The sequence below is a fragment of the Sus scrofa genome, chromosome 18, assembly GCF_000003025.6.
Source record: "Sus scrofa isolate TJ Tabasco breed Duroc chromosome 18, Sscrofa11.1, whole genome shotgun sequence".
NCBI lineage: Eukaryota > Metazoa > Chordata > Mammalia > Artiodactyla > Suidae > Sus > Sus scrofa.
In genome coordinates, this window is record NC_010460.4 from 52627267 (window position 1) to 52647265 (window position 19999).

Below are 19999 nucleotides of genomic sequence, written 5' to 3' on the forward strand. Positions count from 1 at the left end.
TGCTGGTGATGCCTAAACACTTGTGTACAGCTTTTCCCATCTAGTCCTAGAGTGGATCCCAAATGTACACATCTAATCATCCCCCAGAGTTCTGGCCCTTCTCCGTCTTTTCGTTTCTGCCTCGCTGCCTTGGAAGGCGAGGAAAGACTGCACTGCCAAAGCTTTAGATGCTGTGGTCCTCGGGCCTGGAGTTTATCCTTGGAGGCCGGAGGTTGAACCAAGAAGACATCATCCTTTATAAAAATCCACAGAGTGCCTCTCCCCGCCTCTACCGGCAGAGAGAACAGAGTTAGAATCAGCCATAAACCACCCTGGGTTCCAGAGTAGGCGAATGAACACCTTAATATACCGACCAGAATGTAACCCAAAGAGAAAGACCAGTCTTTGGGGCAAAGGCTCCTGTGACCTAGTTCAATTGCTTTTCTTAAGAGGTGACATCTTAGGGTTTTTTTGTCTTTGTGGTTCAGACAGCAGCAGTTGGCCTCCCCATCTCCTCATCATTCGGGTTTGAACTGTTGTCTTTAATCACAACTTAACAACCTCCAAAGGGGTATTGAGTAAATCAGGGAGAAAAAAAAAATGCACGCAGACTATTCCCTGTGTTTGACTCCTTCCGTTCATAAAACTCAGCAGGGAGACTTGGGCTCTATTTTATTTTCCCCGAAAAATTGCATCGGGAGGAAGACGAGCCTCCATCAGGGGTTCCTTCCCCTTCTGTCCTGTCCTCCCGCCGGGTCTGATTCTGTCCCTCTCTCCTTCCCCCCCCCCCCCGCCCTTCAGGAGCAGCCAGAAGGGACGACCCTGGTGAAAGAGGAAGGGGACAAGGACGAAAGCAAACAGGAGCCTGAAGTCATCTACGAGACAAACTGCCATTGGGAAGGCTGCTCGCGGGAGTTCGACACCCAGGAGCAGCTGGTGCATGTGAGTGGGGGGCGCTGGGGAGGGGGCTTTACAGCCGTGCGGCCTCTCCTGCGGGGTCAGCTCCCCTGACCCCGAGCTGCGTCAAGTTTCTCAGCCAGCAGCCCTGCAAACCGGAGAGGGCTTTATGACTTTCTGAGAAGAAAGAAAACCCTGAGCCACGGTGCTTGACCTGTTCAGTCAGCTAAAGCTTCGTGTAAAATTCAATAAAGTCTTCAATAGAGAGTGTAATGACTCTGATCCTGTAAGCCAGAGAACACTCTTTTGAGTTAGCGACTTTGAGGGTTATTGAGTAATAGTAAGCTGGACATGAATTATTATGAACCCTTTAACCAAGCTTGAATTTAACCAAGACCTAGGAACAACAGAAAAAAAAAAAACCCATGGAGGTGGGGAGGCTCTCTTGTCCCCTGCGCAACCCTCCCCGTTGAAGAATCTCCCATTATGTCATGCAGCCTCCCATACTCCCTGTGGAAAGTGGCGGATGGCGTGGGGTGAGCCATTGGCACAGTTTCTTGACTTGAAGCCCATCCTCGCAGGCTCGAGCGTTTCATGAAAAAGTGAGAAGTATCTTAAAACGGGTTGAATGGTGCGTGTGTTTGAAAACTGCCATGTGGGCAGATTGAGAACCTTGCCTCCTCTTGCCACGCCCGATGTAGAAGCCTGTTCCGTGCCCCCTGCCTGTTCTTTCAGATAATGCCACCTGCTCGCCTCCCCCCATACCTGATTGGCCCTGTTCTCCCCCTCCAGGGCGTTTTGGGTTTTTTTTTTTTTGGTTTGTTTGGTACTTTCTCAGGCCAGTGGCATCTTCCTGGCAAATGGGACCAGGAGCAGCTGAGATGGAAGGGCATTTGGACAATCAGGGAGGAAGGGACATGGGCTCACATGCGCCTGCGCAGAAACACAGTGTCCCATGAAGGCATCGAGGATGGTTTGGCAGGTGTAGCCACCTCCTAAGCTTTAAACAGGGCAGAAAATGTGACAAGAGTAGCTCTTGCTGGGATTCCCCCCCCCCGCCCCGCACACCCACTCTGTTCTCTCAGCTTTTGCAGGAACTTTTATCTTCAGGTGAGATCCACGTTGGTTAATCACCTCCTCTACTTCAGCCCGAAGGCTGTGCAATTTCTCTCGCATCCTTCGTGTGCCTTGGGAGTCCTGGGCTTTGGAAGAGTGTCCTCTCCCCCTCGAGCATCCGCTGATATCCTGCGCACGCCGCAGTTACATGGGAGGGTCAGATGTATAGTTTGCCAGGTTTCGAGATCCGTCTTATACAGAATGTGTTGAGGGTTTAATAGGACATCAGGGTCCCCCCCCCGCCACTTCTTTGTTAATCTTATGTCCTTGTAATAGTATAGGAAGAATTACAGATTTTTCAGTGCAGCAAGAAACTAGAAAGTCAACTGTTTTTTTAAATTAAGGTGTATTTCCAGAGTTTTCTGTGAACTTCGTTTCATTCTTTCTCTCTAACTTGATGCAAGTGTAGTTTTTCAGCAAAGCCTGACTTAATGGTCTTTTCTTCTTGCTGACTGTTTTAAGAGAAACCGCCGACCTGGTAACGTGAAAGGGGGATAAAAAAGTTGGGTATTTTTTCTTTCAACCGGGAGAAATAACCCCAAAGAGAAGAGAAAGCCAAAAGCACCCTCGGCGATCATGGGGGGTGAACACGTGCAGGAGAGGAATCATTTGCAGAAAAGCTGTCGTCACACACGAGACGTTGGGGGTGCTGCCGTTGCCTTTAAACATCCTTCTGAGTGATGACAGAGCCTCCAGGTGCCTTTCCTGGGGACAGGGCATTGCAGTTTCCAGAGAGCAGGGATTTCGGTGCAGCCGTTGTCAAATGAGTGAAACAGGAGTTTATTCTAAGTCGACCTGTAAAAGGAATGGGCCTCATTAGAAGCCAGTTTCGAGGTGACATTTTTTATTTTATTTTTTGTCTTTTAGGACTGCACCCACGGCCTATGGAGGTTCCCAGGCCAGGGGCCCAATCAGAGCTGTAGCCACCGGCCTACACCACAGCCACAGCAATGCAGGATCTGAGCCGCATCTGCCACCTACACCACAGCTCACGGCAATGCGGGATCCTTAACCCACTGAGCAAGGCCAGGGATCGAACCCCTGTCTTTATGGATGCTAGTCAGGTTCGTTAACCACTGAGCCATGACGAGAACTCCAGAGGCGACATTTTTTGAGTTGTGGCAATAATACCTTCAGGTTTTCTCTGCCTTACATGTCACATGAAAACTTTAGAAAGACAGATATCAGTGTTTAATCTCGGTGGCAAAAGATTTTAGGTGGTGATGATGCTTTAATGGAGAGATCTGTGTAGGGTTTTTTGTTTGTTTTTTGGGGTTTTTTTTGTCTTTTTGCCTTTTCTAGGGCCACTCTCACGGCATATGGAGATTCCCAGGCTAGGGGTCTAATCAGAGCTGTAGCCATCGGCCTACACCACAGCCACAGCAACTTGGGATCCGAGCCATGTCTGCAACCCACACCAAGGCTCACAGCAATGCCGGATCCTTAACCCACTGAGCAAGGCCAGGGATCAAACCCGAAACCTCATGGTTCCCAGTTGGATTTGTTAACCACTGCGCCACGATGGGAACTCCGATCTGAGTAGTTGTAAGGCTGGTTAACCTATCAGCTAAATGACCACCGTGTTGTCTGTTTTATCATAAAAACTGTGAAGTGAATACATATACAGTGGGATTTTTTTCATTCCCAATCAGCAAGAAGAAATTGGCATCGGGGTTAGAAGAAAATCCAATGTATTACCTTTACGATATGAATTTTAGTCTGAGATAAATTATGAGTTAAGTAAACTTAGTTAAGTGAAATAGAAATTATAACTCACTGTAACATAAACAAAGACACTCGTTTATATCACTTATTTTCTACCTTTTTGCTCGCCACCTGATGTGCGGAAATTCCAAATTTGGACGTTGAAATGTATTTTACACACTGCATGACAGACACAGCAGTGTGTTGCTACTCCTGGCGGATCTGGTTGCTTCAACGGTATCCTGGTATATTATTTTTTTGTGGACGGAACAAATAGCTAGTTCAGTCCACCTAATTACTCCGGTGGCAGGTGGACAAAAGACCAGTGGCAAAAACCACTCTTGAGGGTGGGGGGCAGAGGGATGAGCGGACTGCTGCCGTGCCTGCCCCCCTCCTTGGAAAGAGGGTGTTTTGCGAATGAGTTGCATTTTCATGCCACAGACAACCAAGAGGCAAGGTGTTAAACCATCCCGACGCCCTGCCTTATTTATAGCTGTGACCCTTCCTTCTTCCCTCTCTTACCGTTAATAGAAAGATTCATGATTCTTCATGGTTGTCTATCTAGTGTCTGACAGTCCCGACTGCCTGCAAAAGCAAGTCACTATCTATAATTGATATCCTTCCGTGGAATAGGGTGCTGCTGCAATTGAAGGGCTTTGCTGGAAGCTCTTAAATCCTGACAAGTTCTCCCCTTGTTCTGGTTCAGTCGCCGAGCTGCACGGCTGGAATTCCAGAGTCATTTGAACTTGGGGCAGAGGGAGACATGTGTTTCGCATTAGCACATCCCCAAGTGCGAGAGGAGAAGGAGGAACTCAGCCGGCTTGGCCTGCCAGGGAGTCTCCTTTGCAGGGCAGCGCAGTCCGTGTACTCCTGAAAAAATCACCCCCGGCGCTGTTACTGTCCGAACAGATGGGCGAAGTATTACATGGGCCTTCTCTTCTCCTTTATTTCCAGCCCCCATCCTTCTTCCGTCGTTGTTTATTCCAGGTTTGCTGTGGGGTCTTTATCCCTGGGATGTTTAATTAATTTCTCTTCCCAGCAAGATAATTATAATTGGGCTTAGTTACTCTCTAGCTAGTATTAAATTTGTCATCCATTTACTTCTGTGCCCGGAAGCTAAGAAGATAGATGGATATTTTCGTGAGCGGGTTTCTTGTCGGACTTGGTCCCTTTCTGAGTGTCAGTTAAAACAGAAGAAGAGAGTAAGAAGGATATAGAGTGCAAAAGTTAATTTAGAGTGCTTCGGATTAAGACAGAAGTTATTATTGATTCGTCAGGATGCAGGCACTTTCTCTTCCCCTGCCATCTGAAAGCATATATTGTAACATCTCAAGATAATTTGAAAAGTCCACCCCTTCCCTTCAGTCCCAAGTGAATCAGATCCTCCTTTTGCTGTCGTGCCTCATATATTACATGACGCAGGATCTTACACCTGTTTCTGAAAGTTGTAGAACACCCTTTCTCAAAGTGTTGTGTCTGGTTCGGCGTTTTGGTTTTTTTTCAGTGTAGCTTTTGTTACTCTGTACAACGACTCAAAATCTGTGTGCTGGCCTGGCTTCTCGTCGAGATAAACTGGCTTCTAAACCTTCCTGAGACCCATTACCCTCTTGCGCTAATTCTGACCTGTAAGTCGGTTCCAGCTTCGGCTCTTGGATGATTGAGAAATATCAGATCTGCTTGGCCTACAGCCCAAATTAGTTTCAAGGTCTGTGCTTCTAGATGGTGTTATATGTACCACTGATGTTTTGAGTGGCTTTTTGTTTCATTTTAATTTTTTTTTTTTTTTTGGTCATGCCCACAGCTCGTGGGAAGTTCCCAGGCTAGAGATTGAACCTGCGCCACAGCAGTGACAATGTCAGATCCTTAACCCACTGGGCCACTGGGAAAGTCCTTGAGAGGCTTTTTTAAAAGAGGAAAAAAGCATACATGTGCAGAGCATGTATTCAGTGTGGGTCACCACAGCTGGGTATCTAGTTGTGCTTGAAAACATCACTTCTGGGGTTGGAAAGAATAAAAATAACATAATCAGGAGTTCCCGTTGTGACTCAGTGGGTTACAAACCTGACTAGTATCCATGAGGATGCAGGTTTGATCCCTGGCCTCGCTCAGCGGATTAAGGATCTGGTGAACCCACGAGCTGCCGTGTAAGTCACAGAGGCGGCTCAGATCCCAAGTTGCTGTGGCTGTGGTGTAGACGAGCAGCTGCAGCTCCAATTTGACCTCTAGCCTAGGGATTCCCAGATGTTGCGGGCGTGGCCCTAAAAAGAAAAAAAAAAAATAGTATAATCGCCATAGCGAATGCCCACCTGCTCACTCTTTCACTGCAACGCCTGTGCCTTCTTTTTCACCAGTCTAATTCCTTCTTTCTAAGGAATGACACAAAGACGGTTCTCTCCACAGGTCTTTAAAAGGTCAAAGTATTTTTTTTTTAACAGTTTTATTCCCCACCCTAAACCCCAGCAGAATAACCCTGCAAGGAGGCCTTGGCGGTCTCACCCTGGAGCCGCGGGTCTCACCCTGGAGGCGCGGGTCGCCTGCTGGTCGTAGCGCTGAGCGTAGAGAATGCGAATGGTGTTGATACGCGCCCCGGCTTCATCCCGGTGGCATTGACGTCTCTGTACCCTGTGTCCCTCCAGCGTATCTTTTAAGCATGGTGTCATAAATTCACCTTTTGGTATAATGATTAACCACCTACTTGGGTTTTAAATACTTTCATATGCTGCCAATTTTGATCTTTTAAAGCTGAAGTTTCTTTCATCAGGAGAAAATAGTTACATCACCTTTGCTGCCATTGAAACACAACTTCTGTTCATCGGCAGCATGAAAATGAAAGGCTTTCTTCTTAATATCATAGACATTGAGATATTAAGAAAGCACATCTAATCTATAAAGGAAGGATGCATCCGCAGAAACGTGGGGAAGAGTTAGGATGCGGCGAAGACATTATTTTCATATTAAATGCCGTGATCCCAAATTTGCATTTTAAATGTTCTCCGTCTAATTTTGATCCCTTTGCTGAAGTTGCATTGTATGTCTTTACCTAAGAGAAAATTGAGTTTAAGATATGATCGAGGGCTCAGATAAGAGGCAGAAATCAGTTTTGTGTGCACATAAAACCTAAAATGGATGCGTGAAGATTTTGATCGTGTTTTCTCTACATGGAGCTGCTAGTTAATTTAGTTACTCAAATTATTGGGAAATACTGCATGGAAAACGCCGAGGAAGAACCACCAACTTCAAAGCCATCCTTTGACAGTCACGCCCCAAGGGTCACCTTCTTTGTAAAGTTCCCGACTACGTTGCACCTGCTGAGATTGCTCCCATAAGGACGCTCAGGAGCTGAGACGGAGGCGGGTGGGGGAGGCACGCAGGGCTGTGTGGTCCACCAGTGAGAGCCTCCCGGGGCCAGTGGAATTCTGAGTGGCAGCCCCATCTCTGCCCTGACCCTTAGGCTGACCTCCCTGGAACCATTTGACCCTGCAGAACCTTATTTTCTCACTTATCATACTGTGAAACAGCCGTGAAAATAAGTGCCGTCCCCAACGTCCAAGGCCAAGCAGAGATCACGTGCAGCAGCCCTAATGAGAAACAGACAGAGGGTCTCAAGGAGGTTACTCGTCTCTTTGTTTTATGTCTTTGCGTTTTGCAGGGTGGCGTGGGGGAAGGGCGGGGAGTGGCGCTCTTGGATTCTAAGGCTTCCTTTCTGCTCACCATTGTCCTGCTGTACTGGGTTGTGCACCTGACGGAAGCGGGAGCTCCCTCTCTGTCCCCCCAGTGTGGGTCTGACGAATGGGACCTGGCCAGCACATGCCTTCTCCTCCAGCTTTGGTTTTAGTAAAAGCAAGTGAAGCATTCACATCCGATAGTCCTTAGGATGCAGGCTGGCAAAGAGGTTTCATTGTAGGTACCAGCTTATTGGCTGGTAGTCTCCCGGGCTGAGCTGTGCTTTCCCTCACTTTCCACTGGGGAGGTGGGGGGTCAGGATGTGTAGCTAGCCTTGGAGGAGGCTTCTGTTTCCCAGGTCTTCTCCAACCCTGTGGATTAAGTGCCCTCCAGAGTAATTGTGGTTCATTTTTCTAGGGGCTGGTATATTCATTACTTGAGGAATTATTGAATTATTAAAATTTCCCCTTTATTAACGTGCCTCAACCTGTGAGTAAAGAATAACAAATCAGTATTTTGAATAAAACATCACTAGTATTAAGTAATATCTTACTTTCTTAAATTTATTCAGCCATTTCATACTCTGAAATATTTCGCCAAAACTTTCATCTAAATAACTGTTTCTACCATTTGGGGAGGATTGTCCTATCAAGCTTTTATATTGGTTCTTTTTTGGGCCATGCCTGTGACAGAAATGCCCCAACCAGGGATAGAACCCACACCAAAGCAGTGACAACCTTGAGTCCTTCACCGCTAGGCCACTAGGGAACTCCTGATTGGTTCTGAATGAAACTTCAGCTGACATTCTGGATTCTGTAATAGTTAGTCCCCTGGAATATTCTGTATGAACTTGGTTTATACGAAACGGTCACTTTGGGCTGGGCTGCGTACCTCGATGAAGCATACTTGCCGAGAGCTGATCTTGCTGGTACCATGTGTCCTCTTGTCAGTCAGAAAAATTGTGAGCTGACACTAGCAGATCTGCTGTCCACTCAATAGCAACTCCCTAGAAGAGGGCCTGGGTGCAGCCCGCATGCTGCCCACTGCCCCATCTTTGTGGTGGGCACATTGCCAGCACATCTTAGACCAGAGCCTCCCCAAGTGATCATTCTTATTGGAAGGGGGAGACATGGACACATAAAAGCATAGTAGACAATATAAGGCAGGACATAAAGAAGCCACAATTGTGTAGTTGTGATTCTAGGGGCTCAGAAGAGGGAGGAGTGTATGAGGGGTACCCAGAGAGAATTCTGGGAAACAGGTGGGAAGGATTGTTAACATCAAAGCGCAAAGCATGGGGGTCAGTTTTTGAGGTATGAGGAGGAGGGGGGAGGAGGGGGGTGGGGAGGAGGCGGAGGCGGCTGGTCATGGTGATGGAGAGGAGGGGGTGATGACGAAGAGGATGAGGGGGAGGATGGTGGTGGTGATGAGGAGGAGGATGGGGAGGAGGAGGAGGAAGAGGGGATGGTGGTGATGATGGTAGTGAGGAGGAGGATGCAGCTGGTCATGGTGATGGAGAGGAGGGGGGTGATGACGAAGATGCGGAGGAGGAGGAGGGTGATGACGAAGAGGATGAGGGGGATGAGGATGGGGAGGATGGTGGTGGTGATGAGGAGGAGGATGGGGATGGAGAGGAGGAAGAGGGGATGGTGGTGATGATGGTAGTGAGGAGGAGGATGCAGCTGGTCATGGTGATGAAGAGGAGGGGGGTGATGATGAAGAGGATGAGGGGGATGAAGATGGGGAGGATGGTGGTGAGGATGGGGAGGAGGAGGATGGGGAGGAGGAGGATGCGGCTGGTCATGGTGATGGAGAGGAGGGGGGTGATGACGAAGAGGATGAGGGGGAGGATGGTGGTGGTGATGAGGAGGAGGATGGGGAGGAGGAGGAGGAAGAGGGGATGGTGGTGATGATGGTAGTGAGGAGGAGGATGCAGCTGGTCATGGTGATGGAGAGGAGGGGGGTGATGATGAAGAGGATGGGGGGGAGGAGGAGGGTGATGATGAAGAGGATGAGGGGGATGAGGATGGGGAGGATGGTGGTGGTGATGAGGAGGAGGATGGGGATGGAGAGGAGGAAAAGGGGATGGTGGTGATGATGGTAGTGAGGAGGAGGATGCAGCTGGTCATGGTGATGAAGAGGAGGGGGGTGATGATGAAGAGGATGAGGGGGATGAAGATGGGGAGGATGGTGGTGAGGATGGGGAGGAGGAGGATGGGGAGGAGGAGGAGGCGGCTGGTCATGGTGATGGAGAGGAGGGGGGTGATGACGAAGAGGATGAGGGGGAGGATGGTGGTGGTGATGAGGAGGAGGATGGGGAGGAGGAGGAGGAAGAGGGGATGGTGGTGATGATGGTAGTGAGGAGGACGATGCAGCTGGTCATGGTGATGGAGAGGAGGGGGTGATGACGAAGAGGATGAGGGGGATGAAGATGCTGAGGAGGAGGAGGATGGGGAGGAGGATGGGGATGAGGGGGAGGAGGAGGGGATGGAGGAGGAGGAGGAAGAGGGGATGGTGGTGATGATGGTAGTGAGGAGGAGGAGGCGGCTGGTCATGGTGATGGAGAGGAGGGGGGTGATGATGAAGAGGATGAGGGGGATGGTGGTGGTGATGAGGAGGAGGATGGGGATGGAGAGGAGGAAAAGGGGATGGTGGTGCTGATGGTAGTGAGGAGGAGGATGCAGCTGGTCATGGTGATGGAGAGGAGGGGGGTGATGATGAAGATGCGGAGGAGGGGGAGGAGGGTGATGACGAAGAGGATGAGGGGGAGGGGATGGGGAGGAGGAGGAGGGGTGATGACGGTGGTGGCGAGAAGGATGGCAGGGCCGAGGACGGCGGGAGTGCCCGTGGGGAGGATGAGGTGGGGATGCAGAGGGTGGGGCGGTGACGAAGACAGTGATAAGCGAGGATTCTGTGAGAAGCGGCAGCACCCCATCTGAAAGCAAGCGTTGGTTTACCCCTGTCCTGCGACAGTGCAACTTGCACTTCAAAGCTGACAGACCTGAGTTCAGAGCCTGCTTTCCACTAACTGTGTTGCTTTCATTCCTTCTGCCTGAAACACGGATAACAAAGGTATTTACTTCCTAAAACAATCGGGGGATTCGTTTAAAGATTACGCTCAATAAAATGTTAGTGGTTCTCCATATAAAAGTGAAAAGTGTTCAGATACTTGCACTTACCCACTGCTAAGTTCATGCCTGTTGTCTCTAAAACATGGTTTAGCTTGGTATTTGGGCCGTGTTTGCATTGGCTTTTGACACCATGAAATTTATAATTACATAGGAGTTCCCTCTGTGGTGCAGCAGAAACGAATCTGACTAGCATCCTTGAGGACATGGGTTCAATCCCTGGCCTCGCTCAGTGGATTAAGGATCTGGCATTGCCGTGAGCTGTGGTATAGGTTGCAGAATCAGCTCGGATCCCATGTTGCTGTGGCTGTGGTGCAGGCTGGCACGGCTGTAGCTCCAACTCAACCCCTGGCTTGGGACCCTCCATGTGCCAAGGTCGTGGCCCTAAAAAGAAAAAAAAAATTGCATAAAGAGGCTGACTCGGGCCCCCGGTTCATGAGCCCCACCAGAGAAGGCTTGGAGAGGACCCTGTGCCCCATCCTCGTCATCCAGATTTTCCAGTGGACCTGCTTGTGCCACAGTGAGATTCAGAGTCTCACTCTGTTAGGAGTTCAGTTGTCCTGACATCCTTCTGAAAGTGCTCCTTAGTGGTCACCCTCAACCAAGGCTTCTCAGGCTGGGCACACGGGGGCAAAGGGTTCGTTGTTATGGGGGCTCTGCTATTCCTTATTGGACTGTTATTTAGCAGCATTGCAGACTTCTGCCCCCTAGATGCCAGGAGTGCCCTTCCCCCACTGTGACAACCAAGAATGTCTCCAGCGTTTGCCAGATGTCCCCTGAGAATGGAACAGTTACCCCCACTTCTGCCCTAATCTTCACAGATGGGAAGAAAACAACAACAACGAAAAGCATATTATTGATCAAAGATAAATATTCTCCTGCTTAATGTACTTTAGGATATTCAGATTCAAAAGAAAAGAGAACCAGAGGTCCCTTGGGGCACAGTGCCTTAAGGGTCTGGCATTGCCACAGCTGTGGTGTGGGTTGCCGCTGCAGCTCAGATGCCATCCCCGGCCAGGACCTTCCATACGCTGTGGATGCAACCAAAAAATACATAAATAAATAACCTCATTAACAGTCTCTAGCAAAATGCTATTTAATATGTGTATTATACATACATGCACATTACGTATACCATGCATACATGTAGGATGTGTGTATTTGTATATGCGCATCCATGTAAATACACATACATGGTATGTGTGTGTATGTTGTGCATAAATTGGCAGAACTTCATTTGAAAGTCACATTTGCTAAGATTCAGCGCACTCGGTAGTTCTCAGGAAATCCCATAACCAGCCAAGCCTCTTTGTCTTGGTGGAGAGATTCCGTCAATGGGGTTTTTTTTGGAAAATTGAGGGAAGTCACTCAGACTTCAGCTTCTGAGATCATGGCAAGTGGGGATGGCGATCAGGCTCCTGCTCTGACATAAAACAGAACTCCAGGAATAGAAAGCAATTTTCTAGTGCAAGGACTTCCTGAAGATTTAGGGACATTTAGGCTTTTCCGAGATCAGCTAAATACTGCCGTAGATAGATTTTTTTTTTTTTTTCATTTCTAGAACGATTAGTGATGGCAAGAGGAGAGAGCTGTAAGTGACGTATCCTCAAAAGCCCCTGGTGGCTTAGGTTTACCAGCAAAACTAGCATTCTGGCATTCAGCAGTGAGTGGGGGTGCGGAGAGAACGTTGAATGGCATATTGGAGATTTATCTTTTATCCCTGCATCTGCCAAAAACTATTTCTGACTTGGAGTAAGCAACCCTGCAACTTCCATCTTTAGTTTCTCATCAGTGAAGTGGAGATTATCTTATTTTCCTGACAGGATTTAAAAAAAAATAAGGAGTTCCCGTCGTGGCGCAGTGGTTAACGAATCCGACTAGGAACCATGAGGTTGCAGGTTCGGTCCCTGCCCTTGCTCAGTGGGTTAACGACCGGGCGTTGCCGTGAGCTGTGGTGTAGGTTGCAGACGCGGCTCGGATCCTGTGTTGCTGTGGCTCTGGCGTAGGCCGGTGGCTACAGCTCCGATTCGACCCCTAGCCTGGGAACCTCCATATGCCGCGGGAGCGGCCCAAAGAAATAGCAAAAAGACAAAAAAGTAAAAAAATTAAAAAAATAATTATTATTGTTGATTTACAGTGTTGTGCCAAGTTCTGCCGTATAGCAAAATGACAAATGTATATACGCATTCTTATTTATTTACTTATTTTGTCCTTTTTTTTTTTTTTTTGGTATTTTTTTTTTTTCAGGGCAGCACCTAAAGCATACGAAGGTTCCCAGGCTACACCACAGCCACAGCAACTCAGGATCTAAACCATGTCTGAGACCTACACCACAGCTCATGGCAACACCAGATCCTTAACTCACTGAGCCTGGCCAGGGATTGAACCCACGTCCTCATGGATACCAGTCAGGTTTGTTAACCACTGAGCCACAACAGAAACTCCTAGTCTCTTCCAATCATGGTCTATCCTAGGAGACTGGATATATTTCCCTCTGCTATACACTAAGACCTTGTTGTTTACGCATTCTAAATGTAATTGTTTGCATCTACTCACCCCTACTCCTTCTCCCTTGGCAACCATAAGTCTGTTCTCTATGTTGTTGTTTAGTTTTTTGGTTTTTTTTTTCTTTTTCTTTTTCTGCCACCCTGGAGCATATGGAGTTTCTGAGCCAAGCTGCAGTTGCCACCCGAGCCACAGCTGAATTAATGCTGGATCCCTAACCTAGTGTGCCAGTCCAGGAATCAAACTCGCATCCCAGTATTTCCAAGGTGGCGCCAATCCCTTTGTGCCACAGCCAGAACTCCCTCACAGGGTTTTTAAGTTCGTGTTGTGTTTGTAAGGATAAAATGAGATCACGTAATGGAAGTGCTTTGTAAACACTGAAGCATTATTATACATAAGAAAGAACAGAATCCAGGAGACGTAGCATTAATAAAACTAATTAACTGAAATATGGCAAGATTAAGGAGACCTGTCATCAGAATGAAAACAAAAGTGTGTTTGTTGGTAATTTGCTGTGCCCCCTCACCTCTGCAGGCTGTTGATCTCTGTAGGCTCCGATGCATCATCACCACCTAGTGGCTTCTACACAAATTGCAGGCATAATGTTGAGACAATAAAAGCCTCAGGCATGTCAGGCCTGTGTCCTTGGGGCTGGGGCCCTGATACACACGTCTTTTTCTGTCAGTCCCTTTGAGTAAGGAGAACATACAGGGCAGACTGTTCAGGAAGAGATAGAGCAGCTCTGGGCAGGACAGTGGGTGAAAACAAAGCGAAGGTGCAGAAGGAAGGTAGAGAAAGGTCTTGCGAAGATCGGATCTGAACGTGGTCTTGACAAAGCAAGTGGATTTAAACAGTGAAAGACTTTTATGGGGAGGGATTGGCGTTTCCACGTGGAAAAGACAGCAGGAAGAAGTTCTTGGATGCAGAAAGGATGGGAGACTTTCATCTGAGTGGCTTCTAAGGCTGGGATTTTTGACATTTCTTTGGGTTAGAAATATCACTAAAAAAGGAATCATTCTGTGCTTTCGGATTGAAGAGTGGTAAATAGTGCAGTTATGGTAGAATCAAAATATATCTGGAAGGCAGAGAATAGTGAGAAGTAAGGTTGAAGCACCAGTAGACGTTTCCAGACAGGGAACCCCTGTCTCTTGTGTGCGTGGCCCAGGCTCATTTTTTAAGGCTCCCCAAATCCCATTGTCTCTCGTTAAAGCAGACTGAACCCAGGCTGTCGGGAGAGTGAGCTCTGATGACTTTTGGAAGATGCCTGCTATGGTGCTCGTCAAGTTTTTAGCACCGAGGCAGTGATGGTTTGATGGTGATGACTAATTTGTCTTTCTTCATTGCTCTTTTTCTGCTGTGCCTAATATTCGACTTAACGATCCATGATCCCAAGTTGTGAAAATGTCTTTCTAGTCAGGATAACAAAACCACAGCAGCCCTCTTCGGTCAGCTTCACAGGGTTCGGGGGTGGGGAGGTCTCTGGCTCAGCTCTGTCTCCCCTGCTCCCGCCTCTCCACCTTGAGGGCCCTCCTGTTTCTTGGGTGTTCCCTTCTGTTTCAGCACCTGTGAGGCGTCCCAGGGAGCGGAGCTTTCTCTCCAGGAGGCAAGGGAGAGCCCTGGCTTAGGAAGGACAGGTCTTCCCCCAAATCCTTCCTGGGAGGCAGGGACAGTTCTTGCACTTCCCTCCCCTGGACCCCTTGGCCAGAGATGGTGCCATTCCTACCAGCCAGATAAAGCAGTCAAACAAATGGCAAAGACAACACCGCCCTCACTGGTTTCTCCTGGTGTTCTGCGAAGATAACTTTGCTGGTTACAGATGCCAACGTTTGTACAAAGCTTTTGGGCGATTGACAACTCAAAGAGAAAGTATGATTTATTAGCCTCTAATGGCTGACCCCTGAGCGAGGGTCCGGGTCCTACTGATTTGTGCAATTGCTCAGGATGAACTGCCTTTTTATGCTGCTCAAGCCCCGAGTTGCTCAAATGAATGTAGAATCTCCATTACCGGGTATGTTATGGGAGAAGGAAAAAGAAAGGGGGGCTCGGGGGAGAAAAGGAGAGAAGTAGCTTCTAAAATCCATCTTGGTGGCGCCTTTTACAGTAGTTTGGCTGATAAGCTGGCGGAGGAAAGATTAATAACGAGGCTTGTCGCTATCAGTACCTGCTTGTCGATTCCCTGTAACAGGGCTGTCTGTTCAGCATGGAAATTATTGATTAAATAAAAATTGCTATTAGATTGTGATGTGATCCATAATCACAGACAATGGTGGACATTCCTCTTTTAGATCCTCAGCCATGCATCAAGTTGTTTCTTTTTTTGCCCTTCCCGTAATTTATATCGCGCTGACATGGGAGCTCTTTGGGGACAGCCTTTCTGCTCCGCCGCAGAAAAGCCCTGGGCGCCCTGGGCCTGCGCGGTGCAGGCTGCCTGGAGGCAGGGACCCTCCTGGCCGGAGGGCCGGCAGCAGTAGGCTTTTGTTTGTTTGGCTAACTTAAAAAAAAATATATATATATATACACATATATGTTATAATACACTTAACATAAAATTTACCATTTGATCATTTTATTTTTGTCCTGAGGGGTAATTAAAGAATAAAAGTGTGTGTATTTAAAGGACACAGAAGTTCTTTTGTGGCTGCAGGGGGTTAAGGATTCCGAGTCATCACTGCTGCGACTTGGGTCACTGCTGCGGCACAGGTTCGATCCTTGGCTTGGGAACTTAGGCACGCCCCGGCGCAGCCACAACAAATATGTGTATATGAAGTAAAATGAAATAAAGTGCACAACGTGAGGATGTGATATCCATATACGATGTGACATGATGAACACAATCAGGTTAATTAATAGGGCCATCACCTTGCACAGTTACCTGTCATTGTGTGTGGAATGAGACGGCCAAGAACTACTCTCGGCAGATTCAGGTATGTGATACTGTGCTTTTAGCGATGACCGCCGTGCTGCGCGTAGATCCTTGGAAAGTTTGTACCCTTTGATTAGCAGCTATTTGTTTACCGCGCCCCCAGCCCCCGGCACCCCTGATTATACTGTTTCTATGCGTTTCACTCATTTTTTATTTTGTAGATTCCACATGTAAGTGACATCGTGCAGGATTTGCCTTCTCTGACACTTCCCATAGCATGCTGTCCTCCGGGTCCATCCGCGTTGTCACAGATGGCGGGATTTTCTTTTCAGTGGCTGAGTAGTATCCCATTTGTTTTTCTTGATGGCTGTACCAACATCCATGCCCACCAGCAGCGCACACGTGTTCCCTTTTCGCCACATCCTCACCGAGTTACCTCGGGTCTTCGTGAGAACAGCCACGCTAACAGGTGTGCGAATGTGGTTTTGATTTGCATTTCCCAGTGACGAGGGATGTGGAGCCCCTCTTTGGGTCCCTGTTGGCTCTCAGTATGTCTTCTTTGAAAAACATCTGCTCAGACCTTCTTGCCCATGTTTAAACTGGATTTCTTCCTGTTCAGTTGAATGACATCCTTATATATTTTGGATATTAGTCGCTTATCATATATGTGGTTTGCCAATACTCCCCCCATCTCTAGGTTGCTTTTGCATTTCGTTTCCTTTGCTGCGCAGAAGCCATTTAGTTCAATGTGCTCCCATTTGTTTATTCTTGCCGCATCTGAAAATTCATGGCTAAGACCAGTGTTAAGTCTTTTTCTTTGTGTTCCCTTTGAGGAGTTTTCCAGTTTGGGGTCTTTAATCCATGTCCAGTTATTTTTTCTTTCCTATTTCAGTGGCAAATGCCGTTGGAATTTTGATAGGCGTTGCATTGAATCTACAGATCCCTTTGGGTACTGTGGGCGTTTTAGCAATATTAATTCTTCCAATCCAAGAACATAGGCTGTCTTCCATATATTTGTGTCTTCTTCTTTTTTTTTTTTGGTCTTTTTGCTATTTCTTTGGGCCGCTCCCGCGGCATGTAGAGATTCCCAGGCTAGGGGTCGAATCAGAGCTGTAGCCACCGGCCTACACCAGAGCCACAGCAACGCAGGATCCGAGCCGAGTCTGCAACCTACACCACAGCTCACGGCAACGCAGGATCATTAACCCACTGAGCAGGGGCAGGGACCGAACCTGCAACCTCATGGTTCCTAGTCGGTTTCGTTAACCACTGCACCCTGACGGGAGCTCCTATTTGTGTCTTCTTTAATTTTTTTCATAAGTATTGTATAGTTTTCAGTGTACAGGTCTTTAACTTCTTCCTTTAACCTCCTTTACCTTTATTCCTAGATATTTTACTGTTTGCGATGCTCTTGTAAATGGGATCAAATTTTAAATTTTCTTTTAGATGGTTACTTGTTAGTGTGTAAAAACACAGCTGATTTTTGTATGTTGACTTTGTATCCTGAGACTTTGCTAAATTTGTTTCTTAGTTCTAACACTTTTTTTGGGTGCCATCGTAAGTTTTCCTGTACATAAAATCATGTCATTGGTAATATGACAAACACAGTTTTTCTTCATTCCTCCCTACTTTGATGGCTGTATCTCTTTTTCTTGCCTAATTTCTCTGACTAGGATTTCCAGTACTATGTTGAATAGAAATGCTAAGAGTGGGCATGCTAATTTTGACTATTTTATTTTATTTTTATTTTTATTAATTTTTAATTTTTTTTTTTTCTTCTTAGGGCCACATCAGTGGCTCATGGAGGTTCCCAGGCCAGGGATCGAATCAGAGCTGTAGCTGCCAGCCTACACCACAGCCACAGCAAAGCAGGATCTGAGCCACGTCTGTGACCTACCGCACAGCTCACGGCAATGCCGGATCCTTAACCCACTGGGCGAGGCCAGGGATCGAACCCACAACTTCACGGTTCCTAGTCGATTCGTTTCTGCTGTGCCACAATGGGAACTCCTAATTTTGACCATTTTCAAGTAGGCAGTTCAGTGCCGTTTAGCACATGCACAGTTTCTCGCTGTCTGGACCGCTCTCCAGGTCTAGAACATCTTCCTCCGAAAGGAAACTGTGCCCGTCAAGCAGTCATTGCTCTTTCTTCCTCCTCCACAGCCTCTGAAAAACACTCGTCTGCTTTCTGGCTCTGTGGGCTAGTGGCCTCTTCTGAGCATTTTGTGTATTTGACGTCATATCGTCCAGGCGCTTTCGGGCCTTGGTTTTTCCCGCGTAGCAGTGTTTTCTAGGCTCAGCATCTGCTGTAGCATGTGCTGGGGCTTCATTCCTCTTTGTGGCCAACTCGAATCATGTTCGTTATCCGACGCCACTGCATCGTGTTTCTCCCTTTATCTGCTGAAATCGTTTGGATGGTTCCCCCTCTTGGCTGGTGTGTCCTTATGAGCATTTGGTTTTTGTTTCAACAATTATTTTCAAATCTTTGGGGTATATATCTGGGAGTGAGATTGCTGGGTCATATGGTAATTCTACATTTAATTCATTTGAGAAACTGCCAACCCTACAGCAGGTCTTAAGCTGTCTTGTACGAGCTCTGCCTTCTCGGGTGGTCTCACCTCCAGCCTCATTAGCCCCGGGAAGGACTCGTCGCTTGGCTCCCCCAGCCCCTCCCCTCCTCACCCGGGTTCTGTGTACCCTCCCCGGGCTGCAGGTTCAAGCTGGCTGTCTGGGTGCTTTTCTACAGAGTGCCCTGTGGCTCTGTCCTCGGTGGGCCCACAGGCATCACTCAGCACATAGCTCCATACATCTGCTGTCACCACTTTCCCCCTCATAAGGGTGAGATTGGGAGTTCCCGTTGTGGCTCAGCAGTAATGAACCCGCCTAGTATCCAAGAGGATGTGGGTTTGATTCATGGCCTGGCTCAGTGGGTTAAGGATCTGGCGTTGCTATGGCTGTGGTGTAGGCAGGCAGCTGTAGCTCTAATTCAGCCCTAACCTGGCAACTTCCATATGCCACGGTTCCCCCCCACTGCCAAAAAAAAGGAAGTACTGCTACAGGCAAATGCCTAGACTAAATATTCAGAGAGTTAGATAAAGTCATGTGGGCTTGGACAAATAGACTGATAGATTGATCAGATTTTATTTTAAAACGGTGATTGAGATGAATGGGGATGCGGCTGATAATTCTGTCCAGGAGGAAGGGGCATAATCCTCACAGTAGCTAGTTTGTGGGTCCAGAGCTGGATATTAATTTTATACCTGCTGCCTGTGGATGTTCCCAAGCTAGGGGTCCAGTCAGAACCACAGCCACTGGCCTGTGCCACAGCCACAGCAATGTGGGATCTGAGCCATGTCTGCAACCTACCACAGCTCACAGCAATGCTGGATCCTTAACTCACGGATCAAGGCCAGGGATCGAACCCGCAACCTCACGGTTCCTAGTCAGGTTCATTAACACTTGGCCATGAAGGGAACTCCTAAATGGAGAATCTTAAAAACGATCTCACTACCTGACCTTTTTTTTTTTTTTAAACCAAGTGCAATAAGTCTAGAAACCTTATAACTGAGGACACTAAACTGGTTAGTGAGTGGTTTTGCTCCCGATTTATTAGTTCACTTGTACCCAGATTCTCTTATTTTCCATGGCTGCTAAGTGCATATAATGAAGGCTTGGCCTGTAGACTTCTTTAGCTATTAAGTGTATGCATCCCATCATCCTCCAGCTCGCTCGCCTCACCCCTGCCCCCAAGGCACAGTCTCTCTCTGCCTCTGTCTGTCTCTCTCAACATTGAAAGCAAATATAACTCTTCATTATCAAAGCAGACCTGAGAGCCAGATGCCCACCAAGGGCTGATCATCTGGACTCAAGAGAAGACCCAGGCACTCATCCCAAACTTGCCTTTGCCTTAGAGGGGGTACGTGTCATTGATTACATTAAACGTCGGACTGGAAACCACACTGGCAGAAGGCACAATTTTTGGAACTTGAAACCCCAAGCTCTCAGTCGCCACTCCCACCCCGCCTCTCTGCTGTCATTACTGTGAGCTGTAGCCCTTCACGTGGAGAGAGGCGAGGATGAGACGGCTCCAGGCTGAAAGAGCCAGCAGGACAGTCCCTTGGCACCATTTGGAAGTACAGTATCA

The 19999-nt window shown here is 47.8% G+C and overlaps 1 protein-coding gene across 4 annotated transcripts in view; it reads left to right on the forward strand.

Annotated features, from left to right (window-relative positions):
- GLI3 (GLI family zinc finger 3) overlaps positions 1–19999 on the forward strand; it is a 294444-nt gene that overhangs the window by 223804 nt on the left and 50641 nt on the right. For all 4 annotated transcript variants that reach the window (XM_021078943.1, XM_021078945.1, XM_021078944.1 and 1 more), the window contains one exon: positions 781–921. In XM_021078943.1, the coding sequence (XP_020934602.1) occupies positions 781–921 (141 nt within the window). The remainder of the gene's footprint in view (positions 1–780; positions 922–19999) is intronic.